The sequence below is a fragment of the Argentina silus genome (assembly GCF_951799395.1).
Source record: "Argentina silus genome assembly, chromosome: 8".
NCBI lineage: Eukaryota > Metazoa > Chordata > Actinopteri > Argentiniformes > Argentinidae > Argentina > Argentina silus.
In genome coordinates, this window is record NC_139662.1 from 24,451,406 (window position 1) to 24,471,657 (window position 20,252).

Consider the following 20,252-nt stretch of genomic DNA (forward strand, 5'->3'; position numbering starts at 1 on the left):
GCTGGTGGAGGTAGAAATCGGAGGATCATTGTAATGCATGGAATGGAATGAGGAATGGTATCATTCCCTTATTTTCATGAAAAAATATGATTTGGCTTCTTGTGTTTGCTAATGAAACATTAGTCATGATGACACGTGAATGGAGAGAAGTAGCCTGGCTTAGGGTTAGGGTTAACCCTAACATAACCCTAACCCTAACCCTAACCCTAACATAACCCTAACCCTAATGAAACATTAGTCATGATGACATGTGAATGGAGAGAAGTAGCCTGGCTTAACTGGATTACTGGATTCCAGTTCTTCTTCTACAGTAACTGCATGTTAAAGCCGTATTAAAGCTCTATACTTGCAAATTTAATCATGTTTCTTTACTGCACATATTTACTTAACAGGCAACAGGCTGAAACAGCCTCCGAGCCGCTACCTTCAGCTGGTTTAATGTTTAGAAAATGAGACATGGAATGGTATGAAGAATGGTATCAAACGTGTGTTTGCATCACAATGAGCCCGTCCTCCACCAGCCCTAACCCTAACCTCCACCAGCCCTAACCCTAACCTCCACCAGCCCTAACCCTAACCTCCACCAGCCTCTACTGCAGGAGATGGTGGTTGCTATCGGGCCATGCTACTAAGCAGGAAGTTAAACATCCTAACGCTTCCAGCAGAATTCCAGCATGGTAGTACTGTGTAGTCCCACCTGTCAGGTTGGGCCGGGCTCAGCACTGGGCGGGGCTGAAGTTTAGCTAAAGCCTCACTTCAATCAAAAGCAGATAGCGGCTTTCAGGGATTGTGCTGCAAGAAAGCATGTTAGCTTTGAGACACAGTTAACTTAGTGTAGTTCCACACTGTAAACATTGTGTTGAAGACATGAATCCATCCTCAATCAGAATAATGTCTGTTGTGTCTAGAAACCTGTTATCTGTGACTGGCCGTTCCACTGCTGTGGCGGAGAAAATAATAACCACAACAACAACAACAACAACATCAACAACTGTAGTAGAAATACCAGCTGTTCAATACCCTGACAGCAAACTTTGTCTCTCACAGGTACTCACGCTTATGTATGTGTTATTGCCTTGCCAACTGCTTTGACTCTGCGGCTCCCAGCGAGTCTGAGAGAGTCTGTGTGAGACAGGCATAGAACAGCTGACCTATTGACCCTACATTGTCTCAAAGCATCTATTCTGGTCGAGATTTCTTTTTTGGGAATTGTTCTTCTGTCTCTCCAATCAGCAGTCTGGCAGTGGGTGTATGGTGTGTATTTATAGAGCTGCCTCTGATCTCAATTTGGCATCACAAGTTTCAAAGTATGGTTTTCAGAGCAGTCATTCTGCTCTTGGATTTTGTGATGCATTAGTTCTGTGAAACCACCTGAGCCGTCATCTGCACCGGTCTGGTCTTTAATGTGTCAGTGATATCTGACATATATCTTTAATGTGTCAGTGATATCTGACATATATCTTTAATGTGTCAGTGATATCTGACATATGTCTTTAATGTGTCAGTGATATCTGACATATGTCGGGGCCTTTTGATTAGAAAAGTTAACTTGTGAGTCGTGACGTGTTATTACTAGTGGTGTCTGAGGACCAGCAGGGGGCGCTCCTCTCTCTGGTCTAGGTTGCCCAGCCAGGTTGTGAGGAATGGTATCAATGAGGAATTCCTCATTCTATTCCAAACACGCATGTTTAAAACCATTCCTCATTCCATTACATGCATCACAATGAGCCCGTCCTCCGATTTCTACCTCCACTGTTCACTGGTGCTTGTACAAACTGAACACCATGACACCACTATCACCTCACCAGAGCCATTCAAAGAGTGTCAGACACAAGGTTCACATCTACACTGCAACATAGAACCTCCTACTGTTCCATTCTAGAACCCCCTACTGTTCCATTCTAGAACCTCCTACTGTTCCATTCTAGAACCTCCTACTGTTCCATTCTAGAACCCCCTACTGTTCCATTCTAGAACCTCCTACTGTTCCATTCTAGAACCTCCTACTGTTCCATTCTAGAACCTCCTACTGTTCCATTCTAGAACCCCCTACTGTTCCATTCTAGAACCTCCTACTGTTCCATTCTAGAACCTCCTACTGTTCCATTCTAGAACCCCCTACTGTTCCATTCTAAAAGTGGAATCAAGTAAAGACTTTCTACAGACAGCTTCAGTTCACTCACTGGGCTGGGCAGGGCTGGGCTGGGCTGGGCTGGGCTGGGCTGGGCTGGGTTGGGCAGGGCTGGGCTGGGCTGGGCTGGGCTGGGCAGGGCTGGGCTGGGCTGGGCTGGGCTGGGCTGGGCTAGGCTAGGCTGGGCTGGGCTGGGCTGGGCTGGGCTGGGCTAGGCTAGGCTGGGCTGGGTTGGGCAGGGCTGGGCTGGGCTAGGCTGGGCTGGGTTGGGCAGGGCTGGGCTGGGCTGGGCTAGGCTGGGCTGGGTTGGGCAGGGCTGGGCTGGGCTAGGCTGGGCTGGGCTAGGCTGGGCTGGGTTGGGCAGGGCTGGGCTGGGCTAGGCTGGGCTGGGTTGGGCAGGGCTGGGCTGGGCTAGGCTGGGCTGGGCTGGGCTGGGCTGGGCTAGGCTGGGCTGGGCTGGGCTGGGCTGGGCTAGGCTGGGCTAGGCTGGGCTGGGCAGGGCTGGGCTAGGCTAGGCTGGGCTGGGCTGGGCTGGGCTGGGCTGGGCTGGGCTAGGCTAGGCTGGGCAGGGCTGGGCTGGGCTGGGCTGGGCTGGGCTGGGCTAGGCTGGGCTGGACTGGGCTGGGCTGGGATGGGCTGTGTCAGGTTGTTAATGCTCCACTTGTGTTGCGTGGTACAAGATCGCAGAAGGAGAGAGAAGAGGCAGGTGATGTAAACAATGAAATATCAGGGCGGGGCTAGCAGAGGAACATGCAATACCAATCCTTCCTCCTGCAACTTTTATGCGCTTCCTATCAATAAGTCATTGCAGAATATGAGACTGTTTTGATGGAGGTTGTGAAAAAGAGAGGAGAGAGAATCTGTGGTATCTTTCTTTGAGGTGTGACTCCAGGGTAAGACCAAGATGCAGACAACGTAAAAAAATCGTGTACATCACATTGTGGATTTGACAATCAGTTTGCAGAACTTGAAACTGACGTCTTTTTGGATTGAAGGACTTTGTTTATATGTATTTTTTAGGACAGCAGTAGTTAGTAGCATTAGGTTTACGTTCTGATTCTAGCTTGCTAGCTAATGCACATATTTTGAACACACAAAGCACAGTGTTATTTTTTGTTCACTGCTTCTCAAGAAATGTGTTTGCATCCTTCTGATCTTTGCGGTCCGTCCTCAGGCCCATCAGAACCATGATGGCTCCACTTCCCCCTTGAACCATTTCATCAGACAATTACATTGATGGCACCTTTCCACTGCTTCTGGAGCAAATCTACCATTAGAGCCATGATTGAAACGTCCCTAACTGAAGCAGTCAGGACTCTAACTGAAGCAAGACTCTAACTGAAGCAGTCAGGACTCTAACTGAAGCAGGACTCTAACTGAAGCAGTCAGGACTCTAACTGAAGCAGGACTCTAACTGAAGCAGTCAGGACTCTAACTGAAGCAGGACTCTAACTGAAGCAGTCAGGACTCTAACTAAAGCAGGACTCTAACTGAAGCAGTCAGGACTCTAACTAAAGCAGGACTCTAACTGAAGCAGTCAGGACTCTAACTAAAGCAGGGCTCTAACTGAAGCAGTCAGGACTCTAACTAAAGCAGGGCTCTAACTGAAGCAGTCAGGACTCTAACTGAAGCAGGACTCTAACTGAAGCAGTCAGGACTCTAACTAAAGCAGGACTCTAACTAAAGCAGGACTCTAACTGAAGTAGTCAGGACTCTAACTAAAGCAGGACTCTAACTGAAGCAGTCAGGACTCGAACTGAAGCAGGACTCTAACTGAAGCAGTCAGGACTCTAACTAAAGCAGGACTCTAACTGAAGCAGTCAGGACTCTAACTGAAGCAGGACTCTAACTGAAACAGGACTCTAACTGAAGCAGGACTCTAACTGAAGCAGTCAGGCCTCCTATTCATAAAAGCATCTGATCCCAGATCAGCTCCCCAAGCTCCAGGCCTGCCCATAATATCTGAGTCAATATGAACCGAAGAGCAAAACTGATCCCAGATCAGCACTCCTACAGTTCTCTGGGAAGCTTTGTGACTAGGGAACCAGGAGTCTTACGTAATGACTGTGTTTGTTCTGGACAGCTTCAGCAGCAGAAGGTCGATGTATTATTCTGCTAGGGTTATATAAAAGCGTACTATATATACAATCATTCATAAATGATAACGGGCCTCCTAACACCTTAAATAAACTTAGAGAGAGATGAAGCTGGGTCTGGGAGGCTGGTGGAGGTAGAAATCGGAGGATGGGCTCATTGTAATGCAAGGCATGGAATGAGGAATGGTAACAAACGTGTGTTGAAACATCTGCTCATACTGTATACTAGGTGTAGTACAGAACTGTCTGTGCATTAGTGTTACCTAATATTTCTACCGTGTGCTTTTAAAAAATGCATAAATGTATTATTTGTTGAAATCGCTGGCGATTCCTGTTTATTGCATTAACCCTTCACGGCAGTGTGCTATATTTACAAACTTCTTGTGAAGTAAAAATCCATGTGAAGCCGCGGTGGTCGTGTGTTCAACCCTGCTCTTTGATGATCTGTCTTCTGCTGCCGTGTTAGAGGGGGTGGGAGGGGAGGGGGGTGGTCCTCTGCCTAGGGTTAGGGGGGGTGGTCCTCTGCCTAGGGTTAGGGGGGGTGGTCCTCTGCCTAGGGTTAGGGGGGGGTGGTCCTCTGCCTAGGGTTAGGGGGGGTGGTCCTCTGCCTAGGGTTAGGGGGGGTGGTCCTCTGACTAGGGTTAGGGGGGGTGGTCCTCTGCCTAGGGTTAGGGGGGGTGGTCTTCTGCCTAGGGTTAGGGGGGGGTGGTCCTCTGCCTAGGGTTAGGGGGGGGGTGGTCCTCTGCCTAGGGTTAGGGGGGGTGGTCCTCTGCCTAGGGTTAGGGGGGGGGTGGTCCTCTGCCTAGGGTTAGGGGGGGTGGTCCTCTGCCTAGGGTTAGGGGGGGTGGTCCTCTGCCTAGGGTTAGGGGGGGTGGTCCTCTGTCTAGGGTTAGGGGGGGTGGGAGGGGAGGGGGGTGGTCCTCTGCCTAGGGTTAAGGGGGGGGTGGTCCTCTGCCTAGGGTTAGGGAGGCTGGTCCTCTGCCTAGGGTTAGGGGGGGGTGGTCCTCTGCCTAGGGTTAGGGGGGGTGGTCCTCTGCCTAGGGTTAGGGGGGGTGGTCCTCTGCCTAGGGTTAGGGGGGGTGGGAGGGGAGGGGGGTGGTCCTCTGCCTAGGGTTAGGGGGGGGGGGTGGTCCTCTGCCTAAGGTTAGGGGGGGGGTGGTCCTCTGCCTAGGGTTAGGGGGGGTGGTCCTCTGCCTAGGGTTAGGGGGGGTGGGAGGGGAGGGGGGTGGTCCTCTGCCTAGGGTTAGGGGGGGGGGGGGTGGTCCTCTGCCTAGGGTTAGGGGGGGTGGTCCTCTGCCTAGGGTTAGGGGGGGTGGTCCTCTGCCTTTTGTTACACTCTTTACGTATGCCCCAAGCTGTATTGGCATATGTTGCATATTTTAGCTTCTAGTACTATAGAATTTATATTTATTTATTTTTTGCTATATGCCCCAAGCTATATACTGTGGGGAGATGTAACTATACCTATACACAATATATTTCAGCCTCTAGTTCTAGAACTGATGTTTGGAGGGAAACCAGATGCTGGTTCTCAGAACTCATTTACCACACACAGGTCAAAGGTCAGCCAGCTCATACGAACCAGAAGCCTTGTGTATATTATGTACAAAATCTAACATGAACAGTTGAACTGAGTGTGACCTTTGACCTGGACTGCTGCAGTCCAGGCTGCTGTTTAACAAAGTACTGAAAAGCCACCAGGACAAGAATTTTAATGTAATGTTTAAAAAAAAAAAAAAGATAAATTGCACCCCATGTTGTTTGTTAGGATTATGATTATTGGCACCAGTAAGTTAACCTGAGTAGGTTTGAATGGACCAATTTCGATGGTTTATCTTAACATAATGTCTTATTGTATGTCTAGGCAATGTACCATACAAATGCAGTTTGTGTAGTAATTGCTTACACAAGCAAATATTAAACAACTACCGTACTTAAACTCATTAACACAGAGAACAATAACGTTGAACAATTTATGCTGATAATCTCTCCTCTTTCTTTCAAATACAACAAATGGACTGCATACTGGTCTTGTTTCCCTACAGATTAAGCCTAAAACTAACCTGTGTCCAATTAAACCACATATGTCGCTGCTGAAACAACCATCAGCATAGAGACTTGATACAGACACTGACCCTCCCTACAGACACTGACCCTCCCTACAGACACTGACCCTCCCTACAGACACTGGGCTGACCCCTGATATTCCTGTTTATGAAGAGATGTCTGCAGCCTGGTCAAGCTGGGGGGTTATAAAGCAAACAGTGCATTATGATGCGTTCTAACTGTGTGGTTTGTGTAAAGTAATACCATTGCATCTTGTGGAAGAGAGGCCTGCAGTTCAACATTAGCACTCTGGATGCTTAGAAGTCTTTCAGAGTGTGCATTATAATGCAGAATAATACATTACAACTATGTGCCTTTTGTAAAGTATAACCGTTTCATCCTGTGGTACAGACCTGCAGTTAATGCTTAGTCACTGGATGCAGTAAACATTGACTTTAATTGTCCTTCCTCCTCTCCTTCTTAAATCAATTTATATGGAGGTCGTTTATGAGATCCAGTTGATAAAGATCCTCTCTCTCTCTCTCTCTCTCTCTCTCTCTCTCTCGCTGCCTTAGTCATCACAAGTGGACTCGTATCGTCTCAATCTGGCTCCCACAACACAGCCAAGAACCTCTCTGTCTGCGTTCTCTCTTTCACTCTTTCTTTCTTTCTCTTTCTTTCTCTCACTCTCTCCCCTCCTCTCTCTCTCTCCCATCCCCCCTCTCTCTCTCGTTCTCTCTCTCTTTCTCTAACCCTAACCCTAACCCTAACCCTAACCCTAACCCTGACCCTAACCCTGACTCTGACCCTGACCCTGACTCTGACCCTGACCCTGACCCCTTCTCTCTCTCTCTCTCAGTGCTCCCCTCCCTAGACAGGTGAAGGCTTCCTGGCTCCATAGTTCAGATAATGACTTCAGTGTTCATCCTCATCCTGCTGTACAGTCTTCTATGGACAGGCAGAGGTCACAGAGCAGAGCAGTATAGGAGATCTGAGGAGGGAGGGAGGGAGGGAGGGAGGGAGGGAGGGTGGGTGGGAGGGAGGGAGAGAGGGAGGGAGGGAGGCATGGAGGGAGGGAGGTACAGAAGTGACCTGAGGGTAGAGGAGAGAAGAGGAGGGATGAAGGGATGGAGGGATGGAGGGAGTCTGGTGATGCTTAAGAGGAGTCACTCTACTCAAGGAGTTATAGTGTTATAAAGGAGTTATAAAGTGTTATATAGGTGTTATAAAGGAGTTATAGAGTCAGGAGTTATAAGGAGCTGGGGGATCTTCTAATTCACAGAACACATATAATTGTTGTTGCTTATGCTAATATTTGCTAATGTCTTCCCCTGACCCAAACTTACAACCTGAGCCACCCAAAGTGAATGCCAGACAGTGAGGGGGCTGCAGTATCTCTAACCCTAACCCTAACCCTAACCCTAACCCTAACCCTAACTCTAACCCTAACCCTAACCCTAACCCTGGGCTGGGGGAGAGACAGAGCAGGGCTAGGGCAAGGCTCTGCTGGTGTACAACCCTAACCCTAACCCTAACCCTAACCCTAACCCTAACCCTAACCCTGGGCTGGGGGAGAGACAGAGCAGGGCTAGGGCAAGGCTCTGCTGGTGTACAACCCTAACCCTAACCCTAACCCTAACCCTAACCCTAACCCTGGGCTGGGGGAGAGACAGAGCAGGGCTAGGGCAAGGCTCTGCTGGTGTACAACCCTAACCCTAACCCTAACCCTAACCCTGGGCTGGGGGAGAGACAGAGCAGGGCTAGGGCAAGGCTCTGCTGGTGTACAACCCTAACCCTAACCCTAACCCTAACCCTAACCCTAACCCTAACCCTGGGCTGGGGGAGAGACAGAGCAGGGCTAGGGCAAGGCTCTGCTGGTGTACAACCCTAACCCTAACCCTAACCCTGGGCTGGGGGAGGGACAGAGCAGGGCTAGGGCAAGGCTCTGCTGGTGTACAACCCTAACCCTAACCCTAACCCTAACCCTAACCCTAACCCTGGGCTGGGGGAGAGACAGAGCAGGGCTAGGGCAAGGCTCTGCTGGTGTACAACCCTAACCCTAACCCTAACCCTGGGCTGGGGGAGGGACAGAGCAGGGCTAGGGCAAGGCTCTGCTGGTGTACAACCACCTGCACTGTGTCATACATTATTTATCATTTTGTGCTCTGCACACTAAAATGATTTTAGCCATAATTAGGCACTCATTCAAGAAGCAGTCACTCGTAGAGAAGTTGTATATTGTACTGAGCCCCAGAGCAGGTGAGAAGAGCCACTCCCTGTGTAAATATGTACAGACGAGTGCTGATGAGGGCTGAAGACTAGCATCATTATGAAAAGGGCTACTGATTTATTTCCAATGTTGATATTTTGTTGAAAAACTGGTTGAATTGAAAAAAACTGGTTGGTTGTGAAAAGAAATGTGAAAAGCCTCCCCTAGTGTTCTACCTCCCCCAGCCTCCCCTGGTGTTCTACCTCCCCCAGCCTCCCCTGGTGTTCTACCTCCCCCAGCCTCCCCTGGTGTTCTACCTCCACCAGCCTCCCCTGGTGTTCTACCTCCCCCAGCCTCCCCTGGTGTTCTACCTCCCCCAGCCTCCCCTGGTGTTCTATCTCCCCCAGCCTCCCCTGGTGTTCTACCTCCACCAGCCTCCCCTGGTGTTCTACCTCCCCCAGCCTCCCCTGGTGTTCTACCTCCACCAGCCTCCCCTGGTGTTCTACCTCCCCCAGCCTCCCCTGGTGTTCTACCTCCCCCAGCCTCCCCTGGTGTTCTACCTCCACCAGCCTCCCCTGGTGTTCTACCTCCCCCAGCCTCCCCTGGTGTTCTACCTCCCCCAGCCTCCCCTGGTGTTCTACCTCCCCCAGCCTCCCCTGGTGTTCTACCTCCACCAGCCTCCCCTGGTTGGATTGCAGTTTCTTTTCACAACCCCCTCCTCCTCTTCTTCCTCCTCCTCCTCCTCTTCCTCCTCCTCCTTCCCCTCCTCTTCCTCCTCCTTCTCCTCTTCCTCCTCCTCCTCCTCTTCCTCCCCTGGTGTTCTACCTCCACCAGCCTCCCCTGGTTGGATTGTAGTTTCTTTTCACAACCCCCTCCTCCTCTTCTTCTTCCTCCTCCTCCTCTTCCTCCTCCTCCTTCCCCTCCTCTTCCTCCTCCTTCTCCTCTTCCTCCTCCTCCTCCTCTTCCTCCCCTGGTGTTCTACCTCCACCAGCCTCCCCTGGTGTTCTACCTCCACCAACTTCCCCTGAATCCTCACTACTGTACTGTATAGCAGTTTCAGTTGGAGGAGGAAGAGGAAGAAGAGGAGGAGGAGGAGGAAGAGGAGGAAGAGGAGAAGGAGGAGGAAGAGGAGAGGGAGGAGGGGGAGGAGGAGGAAGAGGAGGAGAAGGAAGAGAAGGAGGAAGAGGTGGAGGAGGAGGAGGAGGAGGAGGAGGAAGAGGAAGAGGAAGAGGAGGAGGAGGAAGAGGAGGAGGAGGAAGAGGAAGAGGAAGAGGAGGAGGAGGAAGAGGAGGAGGGGGAGGAGGGGGAGGAGGAAGAAGAGGAGGAGGGGGAGGAGGAGAGGGAGAGGGAGGAGGAGGAGGAGAGGGGGAGGAGGAGGAGAAGGAGGAGGAGGAGGAGGAAGAGGGGGAGGAGGAGGAGGAGGGGGGGAGGAGGAGAAGGAGGGGGAGGAGGAAGAGGAGGAGAAGAAAGAGGGAGGTGATAATACTATCTTGTGAAAGCGTTTTTGCTTTTGTTGAAGAAATGAAAACAGCCACTGAGGACCAGTTCTATTTTGAAATTGTGAGACGGAAGCTTTTTTTAGATGATTATTTGTAACTCATCCTTTGCTTCCGTGTTTCCAGTAGAATGAGCTTCCCAACGGAACAAGAGTGCTTCTAGAATGACCTCCAGTGAAGTGTTGTTGTGGCGGATCTGATCCACAGAAGGACGTCCACCTGGTGTGGATGGAAGGACGTGATGTGTCCTGTTAATATCAGGTTGTTGTTGTTTGGAACTTGGAACTGAATGTCGTCACGGTGACCAGAAGTGGCAGATCTCTGCTCCGTTAAGGGAAGGAACAATAAATTAAAATAAAGAACAAATTCGTTTTATCCAGAGACTTTTATTTGGCCAAGTATATTTGCACATACAGGAAATTGACATAAAAAACAAATAGCAAATATTGACAAGAAATGTACAAAATAGCAAAGTATTAACAAAATAGCAATAACAAATTTACAAATTTACAAAAAGAGCAGCAGAACAATACATCTTGTAGGCTGTGTGAGACTAAATGGCAATGAGGCTAGAGGCTGTGAAATGGTTGTGGGGCATGTACACTATCAATTAGAATAATTTTAAATAATTATAAATTACACTGTCAGTGCATTGTTTGTGTGACAGGGTGGGGGGGGGGGGTCAGAGAGAGTGTTGAGGTGGCGCGAGGTTTTAGTCTTGATTGACCGGAACCTTTTGCCGGAAGGAAGTCTCTGGAAGAGGTTGTGACCAGGATGGGAAGGATCAGCGATGATCTTTCCTGCTCTCTTACTGGTCCTGGAGTGGAACAGGTCCAGGAAAGATGGCAGGTTGCAGCCGATGACCTTCTTGTCTGACCGAATGATCCGCTGCAGTCTGCCTTTGTCCTTGGCAGTGGAGGCAGCGAACCAGACTGTGATTGATGAGCTGAGGATGGACTCAATGATGGCCGTGTAGAACTCAACCATCACTTTCTGCGGCATGTTGAATTTCTTCAGCTGCCGCAGGAAGAACATCCTCTGCTGGGCCTTCTTGATGGTGGAGTTGATGTTCTCCGCCCACCTGAGGTCCTTTGAAATGATTGTCCCCAGGAATCTGAATGACTCTTCATGACTGTTCATGACTCTTCACGACTCTTCATGACTCTCAATGATCGAAGACAACGTCTGTGTCATCCACGTTGTTATGTCAACCTCAGTCAGAAAGGGAGAGAGAAAGAGAGAGAGAGGGAGAGAGAGAGAGACAGAGAGAGAGACAGAGAGAGAGAGAGAGAGAGAGAAATAGAGAGAGAGAGAGAGAGAGACAGAGAGAGAGACAGAGAGAGAGAGACAGAGAGACAGAGAGAGAGAGATAGAAAGAGAGAGAGAGAGACAGAGAGAGAGAGAAAGAGAGTGAGAGAGACAGAGAGAGAGACAGAGAGACAGAGAGAGAGAGAGAGAGAGAGAGAGAGAGAGAGAGAGAGAGAGAGAGAAAGAGACAGAGAGAGTTTTGGTGGTGGTACCCAGGTGCCTAGCTGGTCCTAAAATCATTAACAGCATCAGGCTCCTCCCCCTCCCCCTCCTCCTCCTCCTCCTCCCCCCTACTGTACCTGTCTTCCCAGTCTGATGTGTGTGTGTGTGTGTGTGTGTGTGTGTGTGTGTGTGTGTGTGTGTGTGTGTGTGTGTGTGTAACTGCTAAGCTGCTTTAACACGGCTGAGTTTAAAACATGTTACAAACAGGTCCTGTGAAGCATTGAACTGTAAAGGACTATTACTGGAAAAAACAGTTTTCACTCATTTCTCGGTTCACTCACCCTTTCCCTCTCTCTCTCTCACCCTCCCCCTCTCTCTCGCTCTCTTCTCTCTCCCTTTCTCTCTCTCTCTCTGTCTTTCTCTCTCTCTCTCTCTCTCTCTCTCCCAACCCTCCTTGACCCCCTTCCGGCCGTCATCTAGGCCAGGCTGCCTGCCTCCTGCTGGGGGACTCGCTCCACTCCCCAATCATAACAACACATGAGATACGCAGGGGAGGCTGGGGGAGGTAGAACACCAGGGGAGGCTGGGGGAGGTAGAACACCAGGAGAGGCTGGGGGAGGTAGAACACCAGGGGAGGCTGGGGGAGGTAGAACACCAGGAGAGGCTGGGGGAGGTAGAACACCAGGCAAGGCTGGAGGAGGTAGAACACCAGGGGAGGTTGGTGGAGGTAGAACACCTGGGGAGGCTGGGGGAGGTAGAACACCAGGGGAGGCTGGTTGAGGTAGAACACCTGGGGAGGCTGGGGGAGGTAGAACACCAGGGGAGGCTGGTGGAGGTAGAACACCAGGGGAGGCTGGGGGAGGTTCCTCTCCTCCACTGTGGGCTCCAGATTAGGGTCCAGGGTTGATGCAGATTGGTCCAGGGAGCAGCAAGCCCCTTTAGGGCTGTGGAAGAGAGAGAGAGAGAGAGAGAGAGAGAGGGAGGGAGAGAGGGAGAGAGAGAGGGAGAGAGAGAGAGGGAGGACGGTAGTGAAAACACACAGTAGACAAGATCTTCACATAAAAAGCATCAGGCAAGATTGCAGGATTTGAGCAAACAGATTTGATTTTTTCTTCTTCTTTTGTGGTTGATGAGTGTGTTTCTGAGACGCAGGGGACAGGCGGTGGCTTTGACAGGCGTTGGCTTTGACAGGCGGTGGCTTTGACAGGCGGTGGCTTTGACAGACGGTGGCTTTGACAGGCGGTGGCTTTGTCTCCTAAACTCGTAGCATCAGATAAAATGTTGCTAACATTCTGCTTTTTTGATTCAGAGGGAAATGCAATGAACTTTTCTCTGGATGGGCAGGCTTTTGTTGTCGTTATGAAGATAATAATATCAGTTAGATGAATTATCTCAAATAATAATGTTTTTCCACTTCATAAAGTCCCATAGACGTGAATATGATGAACAGCTAAGATGTGCCAGGGCTGTTTGGAACGATGTAACTGTCATCAATGAAGATGAATACCTGAAGGGTTAGGGTTAGGGTTAGCCTAACCTGAAGCAGAATAGAAACAACACTGAGGTCCAACACTGAGGTCCAACACTGAGGTCTAACACTGAGGTCCAACACTGAGGTCTAACACTGAGGTCCAACACTGAGGTCCAACACTGAGGTCCAACACTGAGGTCCAACACTGAGGTCCAACACTGAGGTCTAACACTGAGGTCTAACACTGAGGTCCAACACTGAGGTCTAACACTGAGGTCCAACACTGAGGTCTAACACTGAGGTCTAACACTGAGGTCCACCATCCACCAAGGGTTGGTCTCCTCCCCCATCCCTGTGTTGTTTTAACTGTAGTACGATGTTGAAGGCTTGTTCTAACTGTAGTACGGTGTTGAAGCCTTGTTCTAACTGTAGTATGGTGTTGGAGGCTTGTTCTAACTGTAGTACGGTGTTGAAGGCTTCTTCTAACTGTAGTACGGTGTTGGAGGCTTGAGTGGTTTACAGATGTCTCTGCCCTGTAGAACGTCCATTAGCGTTCCCATCAGGAGAGTCTTCCTCTCAGCATTCTGCTCCTGCTTCCCCGGCCGGAGAGGAGACGAATCCATCAGCAACTGCAAATTGAAGCAGTAAATCAAATCTATTTGGGGGGGGGGGCTCCCCTGCTGCATACTGTCAAATACACTTGAACTTATATAAGAAGATCTCAATATGTTCCCACAGGGTTAGGGTTCGGGTTCGGGTTAGGGTTAGGGTTAGGATCAGGGTCAGGGTCAGGGTCAGGGTCAGGGTCAGGGTCAGGGTCAGGGTCAGGGTCAGTGTTGTGTTTCTGACATGTGGAGAGGGGTGTAATGTTGTGTTATGTTGTGTTTCTGACACACAGCTGGTCAGAAGGCAGGAGTCCCTCCCTCCACAGCAGGGTAAGGGTTAGGGTTAGAGTCCCTCCCTCCACAGCAGACCTTCCTCTCTTCTCACCTTCTTTTTCATCCCTCTCTCTCGGCTCAGCACCCTTTGATTTATGGACCCGGCCGGCCAATGAGACAAGAGAGAGGGCGGATGGTGTAATGCATGAGGCAATCCACTAGCAACCTGTGTGTATGTGTGTGTGTGTGTGTGTGTGTGTGTGTGAGTGTGATTGGGTGGGTTCGTGCACCCGTGTAAAATGAGTGAAGGAGAGAAACAGGAATGCTATGTAATCTGTATTGTATATTTGTATTGTCTTAATTGTATGTTTGAGTTTTAGGGTTCATGTTTGTGTTTTAGTTCTAAATAAAACACAGAAGATGATTATTGACATGTTTTCACTCGCAGACGTTTATTTGCACTGTATCGCTAATATCTCTTATAACTACCTCTATCTCTAATATCTCTAATATCTACCTCTATCTGTAATATCTCTCATATCTACCTCTATCTCTCATATATCTAACATATTCCTCTATCTCTCATATCTCTAATATCTACATCTCTCTAATATCTCTAATATCTACCTCTATCTCTAATATCTCTCATATCTACCTCTATCTGTAATATCTCTCATATCTACCTCTATCTGTAATATCTCTCATATCTACCTCTATCTGTAATATCTCGAGTATCTACCTCTATCTGTAATATCTCTCATATCTACCTCTATCTGTAATATCTCGAGTATCTACCTCTATATCTCATATCTCTAACATATTCCTCTATCTCTCATATCTCTAATATCTACCTTTATCTCTAATATCTCTAGTATCTATCACTATCTCTAATATCTACCTCTAATATCTATCTCTATCTCTAATATCTACCTCTAATATCTATCTCTATCTCTAATATCTACCTCTGTCTCTAATATCTACAGTATCTCTATTCTACTGTATCTTGAATATTTACAGTATTTCCAGTCTACAGTGTCATATTCTACAATATGTTGACACGTGAGGTTTATTCTCAAGACCTGAGAAAACGGTGTCACTTTTTCAAGATTTTGGCTCATTTGAATATGAATTATTAATCTTAATGACTCTAGGCCGAAACTGTTGTCTCTCTAATTCTGTTCTACTCTGAATAATGATTGAATAATTCCAAAATCTCCACTTACTGCAGACTGTCCTACACCAGACTGTCCTACTGTCCTACTCCAGACTGTCCTACTCCAGACTGTCCTGCTGTCCTACTCCAGACTGTCCTACTCCAGACTGTCTTACTGTCCTTCTTCAGACTGTCCTGCTGTCCTACTCCAGACTGTCCTACTGTCCTATTGTCCTACTCCAGACTGTCCTACTGTCCAGCTCCAGACTGTCCTACTCCAGACTGTCCTGCTGTCCTACTCCAGACTGTCCTACTGTCCTACTGTCCTTCTCCAGACTGTCCTACTCCAGACTGTCCTACTGTCCTACTCCAGACTGTCCTACTCCAGACTGTCCTACTCCAGACTGTCCTACTGTCCTACTCCAGACTGTCCTACTCCAGACTGTCCTGCTGTCCTACTCCAGACTGTCCTACTCCAGACTGTCCTACTGTCCTTCTCCAGACTGTCCTGCTGTCCTACTCCAGACTGTCCTACTGTCCTATTGTCCTACTCCAGACTGTCCTACTGTCCAGCTCCAGACTGTCCTACTCCAGACTGTCCTACTGTCCTACTCCAGACTGTCCTACTCCAGACTGTCCTACTGTCCTTCTCCAGATTGTCCTACTGTCCTACTCCAGACTGTCCTACTGTCCTACTCCAGACTGTCTTGCTGTCCAGCTCCAGACTGTTCTACTCCAGACTGTCCTACTGTGCTACTGTCCTACTCCAGACTGTCCTACTGTCCTACTCCAGACTGTCCTACTCTAGACTGTCCTGCTGTCCAGCTCCAGACTGATCTACTCCAGACTGTCCTACTCCAGACTGTCCTACTGTCCTACTCCAGACTGTCCTACTGTGCTACTGTCCTACTCCAGACTGTCCTACTGTCCAGCTCCAGACTGTCCTACTGTGCTACTGTCCTACTCCAGACTGTCCTACTGTACTACTCCAGACTGTCCTACTGTCCTACTCCAGACTGTCCTGCTGTCCTACTCCAGACTGTCCTACACCAGACTGTCCTACTCCAGATTGTCCTACTGTCCAACACCAGACTGTCCTACTCCAGACTGTCCTACTCCAGACTGTCCTGCTGTCCTACTGTCCAACTCCAGACTGTCCTACTCCAGACTGTCCTGCTGTCCATCTCCTGACTGTCCTACTGTTGTACAGTCCAGCTCCAGACTGTCCTACTCCAGACTGTCCTACTGTCCTACTCCAGACTGTCTGCTGTCCTACTCCAGACTGTCCTACTGTCGAGCTCCAGACTGTCCTACTCCAGACTGTCCTACTGTCCTACACCAGACTGTCCTACTCCAGACTGTCCTACTGTCCTACTCCAGACTGTCCTACTGTCCTACTCCAGACTGTCCTACTGTCCAGCTCCAGACTGTCCTACTGTCCTACAGTCCAGCTCCAGACTGTCATACTCCAGACTGTCCTACTGTCCAGCTCCAGACTGTCCTACTGTCCTACAGTCCAGCTCCAGACTGTCATACTCCAGACTGTCCTACTGTCCTACTCCAGACTGTCTGCTGTCCTACAGTCCAGCTCCAGACTGTCCTACTCCAGACTGTCCTACTGTCCTACTCCAGACTGTCCTGCTGTCCAGCTCCAGACTGTCCTACTGTCCTACTCCAGACTGTCCTACTGTCCAGCTCCAGACTGTCCTACTGTCCTACTCCAGACTGTCCTATTGTCCTACTCCAGACTGTCCTACTGTCCAGCTCCAGTCTGTCCTACTGTCCTACTCCAGACTGTCCTACTGTCCAGCTCCAGACTGTCCTGCTCTTCGAGTTCTGGCCGTTCCCTGGCAGTGCTGCGTACAGCGTCTCACTCCACCTGTTGTTTCTGCCTGCAGGTATGGAGACATGGTGCCCAGCACCATCGCAGGCAAGATATTCGGCTCCATCTGCTCGCTCAGTGGTGTGCTGGTGATTGCTCTGCCTGTACCTGTTATAGTCTCCAACTTCAGCCGGATCTATCACCAGAACCAAAGGGCAGACAAGATGCGGGCTCAGCAGGTAAACTAGAGAGGCCCAGGTAGTCGGGTTGTTTAGCGAAAAGGGAGGGAATATTCCCGGTGAGTTTCGAAAATGTTCCTGGAAAAACTTTTCCGATTTTTTTTAATTTTACCGGGAATTGTTCAGTCAGTGCATGTGAAGGAGAAGATACAATGTTGTTCTGGTAAAAAATACATTTAAATATATCCTGAGGTTACTTTAATATATCCTGAGGTTACGTCAATATATCCAAGATATATTTTGCGTCAAGCGATGACAATACCACGGGCGACATTTTGCTTGTGCAAAACTTACTCAAAATGCACTGTTCTCAACTAAATTGAGTTGACATCTGTTCAACTTTGGTATTTTCCTTCAGAAGAGTTTCAGGAAGTGGCTGGTCTCTGGTGGCCTAATGAATAACCCTAACCCTAACCCTAACCCTAACCCTAATGAAGGGCCAACGTTTAGAAAGATCTGCCAAATGCACCGAAAGGTGACATGAATATACAGTCCCAAAGCTGGTGAGTGCACCTGGTTTTTACAGAGTTTGTGGGTTATGTTATTTTGCACAAGGAAAATGAAGTCCATACAGCTATCTAATTTAGGTTCCCCCACTGCTGTGTATTTGCATTGTTTTGCATTAAATTTGTTTGGGGCCGGGGGGGGGTTGTCAATAAGTGTCTTGGGGTGCCGGGGTGTGTGTGTGTGTGTGTGTGTGTGTGGGGGGGGGGGGGGGTCTATGTGTGATTCTTATGTGTGATTGACCAGTGTCATTTGTAAATAATTTGGTGCACTTGCGAAAAGAAAAAGATTGGTTGTCATACTGAATCACATGATAGTGATGAAATGACAGTTTTATATTTGTTCCCCCAACGCAGCACATTGGCTGTGTGGAACTGCTGATACAGGCGTTTTAATCCAATCTTTCCCCGTTCCCTAGAAAGTGCGCGCTGCAAGGATTCGAATGTCTAAAAAAGGGACCACCAATGCTTTCTTACAGTACAAAGAGGACGGGGGATTACAGGTAAGATTTGTACGTTTTTTAAGGTGTTATTAAGATATTCATATAAATGAAAATGTTGTGGAAATGCCCTTGGTTATTGAGATATGGTATTTTATGTATGGTATGTATGAATACTGAGATTGTCATTTGATTATGTGCGAATATGTTTGGCTTTTACACTTCAGTCATTCATATTCGTATGAACAAACAACACACTGATCACAGCAACGACAAAGGGTAAATACCAGGGGAGGCTAGTGGAGGTAGAAATCGGAGGATGGGCTCATTGTAATGCATGGAATGGAATGGAAAATGGTGTTTGATACCATTCCTCATTCCATTCCATGCATTACAATGAGCCCGTCCTCCGATTTCTACCTCCACCAGCCTCTCCTGGTAAATACTCTACCTTCACTGTTGAATCTTGAGAAGAGGAGGCCCATAGAGGGGATCTGATGACATCACGCTCCTTCTGTTCCAGGAGACATTTTTGTTACCATGGCATCATTAATGGTGCCTTCAATGGTAGCTTGTTCTTGGGCAGTAATTACTGTATTTACCTCAGAGTTAGACAGATTCCCCCCCCCCACACACACACACAGCGCCCCTGCACCAGCAGGACCGGTTCTGCTGCACTTTGACCTCTTTTATTACACAATTAAAGACACAATCTGTGATTTGTTCTGCTGTTCAATGGTGAGACTAAGTGATTCTTGAAATGACAAAATGTCCTGCTGGAGATTCCCCAGGTTCTCAGGCGGTACAGAGACCCATAAATCAACATCCAGGGTTAGGGTTAGGGTTAACCCTGCCTATTCAACAGTAGGAGAAACACTGACCTGACTGACAGATGTCTTACTGTACTTTACCATCTAAAATACTTTCTACCAGAAACAAGTGACCAGCCAGCAATCTGACCTTTAATGTCCCCCCTCTAATGTACATTAAAGGAACAATCTGTAATTTGTTTTGCTGTTCAGTGGGCTTCATGATATCAACTCATTGATTCTCTAAGAATATGACCCACAAATGATCAGGGGAGGCTGGTGGAGGTAGAAATCAGAGGACGGGCTCATTGTAATGCATGGAGCGGAATAAGGAATGGTATCACACGTGTATCCATGAATTACAATGAGCCTCCCCTCATAACACCATAGGGATCAGTTAGTTCCACAGTTTCAAAGGCTTCAAATGTCACATTGATCATTCATATTTCATCCTTCATACCCCCTTGATTACAACAGGGGGAGCATTCATATTAGAATGCAATAATGAGAACTGGTGCTTTACAGCATGTACATTTTTTTTTGTCCAAAAATTAATAATACAATAATTCTCAGAATGAGACAGACGTTCTACAGCAGACCACACCTGGCAACTTAAAACGTTCTACAGCAGACCACACCTGAAACTCAGAACGTTCCACAGCATGGTTGTTATTGCACCTCGTCTTTAAGAATGTTTTGGAGAAAACGGTCATTATTCAACTAGAGTTTTAGTTAACACAAAACGCTGGTCGCAGTATTCAAAACTCCCATTGGATGATGTGTCATTGTATCTATTCGATTATTATTATTATTATTATTATTATTATTATTATTATTATCATCAAGATGGCTGACTTTGCACATGTAAATTGGAGGCCAAAGTGTGTTTATTTATCAAGGTACATACTGTTAGCTCCAGTGTATGTTTTGTATCTGGCCATTGCGGTGGTGTGGGTGTGTGTGTGTGTGTGTGTGTGCCTGCGTGCGTGTGTGTGTGTAAGGTAAGGTAAGGGAGCCAGAGGACTCATAGGGACAGGAAGCAGATGGTTATTGACACGTGGAGGTAACGATGTTAGCAACAGGGACCACAACAACCACAGTTGCTATAGTTACATGTTAGCTATTCACTGGTTTATCTCACTGCTCAGGATTTGTCAACATCTTTAATGCTGTATATTTTCATGAAATAAAACCTGAACAACATATTATTTATATTATTTGTATAATATCTTATAATAATAAGATTATTAATCTCACACGTGTTTGGTAGCATTCCTCATTCCATTCCATGCATTTTATGAGCCTGTCCTCTGATTTCTACCTCCACCAGCCTCCCTCCACTTAATTGGGTTCCTTAACTCCAAGGAAATGAGTAATCCTCAGTTGTTTGATGTTAGAATGTCTAGTTACGAGGCTGTGTGAGAGCCTAGCATAGCCTTGCATAGCCTAGAGTAGCCTAGAGTAGCCTAGCGTAACCTAGCGTAGCCTA

General features: G+C 48.2%; 1 protein-coding gene across 1 annotated transcript in view; it reads left to right on the top strand.

Moving 5' to 3' along the window:
- kcnd1 (potassium voltage-gated channel, Shal-related subfamily, member 1) overlaps window positions 1-20,252 on the top strand; it is a gene marked incomplete at both ends in the record, with an annotated part of 37,285 nt that overhangs the window by 11,946 nt on the left and 5,087 nt on the right. Inside the window, 2 exons of the mRNA XM_083674815.1 lie at window positions 16,849-17,011; window positions 17,934-18,017. Of these exons, the coding sequence (XP_083530941.1) occupies window positions 16,849-17,011; window positions 17,934-18,017 (247 nt within the window). The remainder of the gene's footprint in view (window positions 1-16,848; window positions 17,012-17,933; window positions 18,018-20,252) is intronic.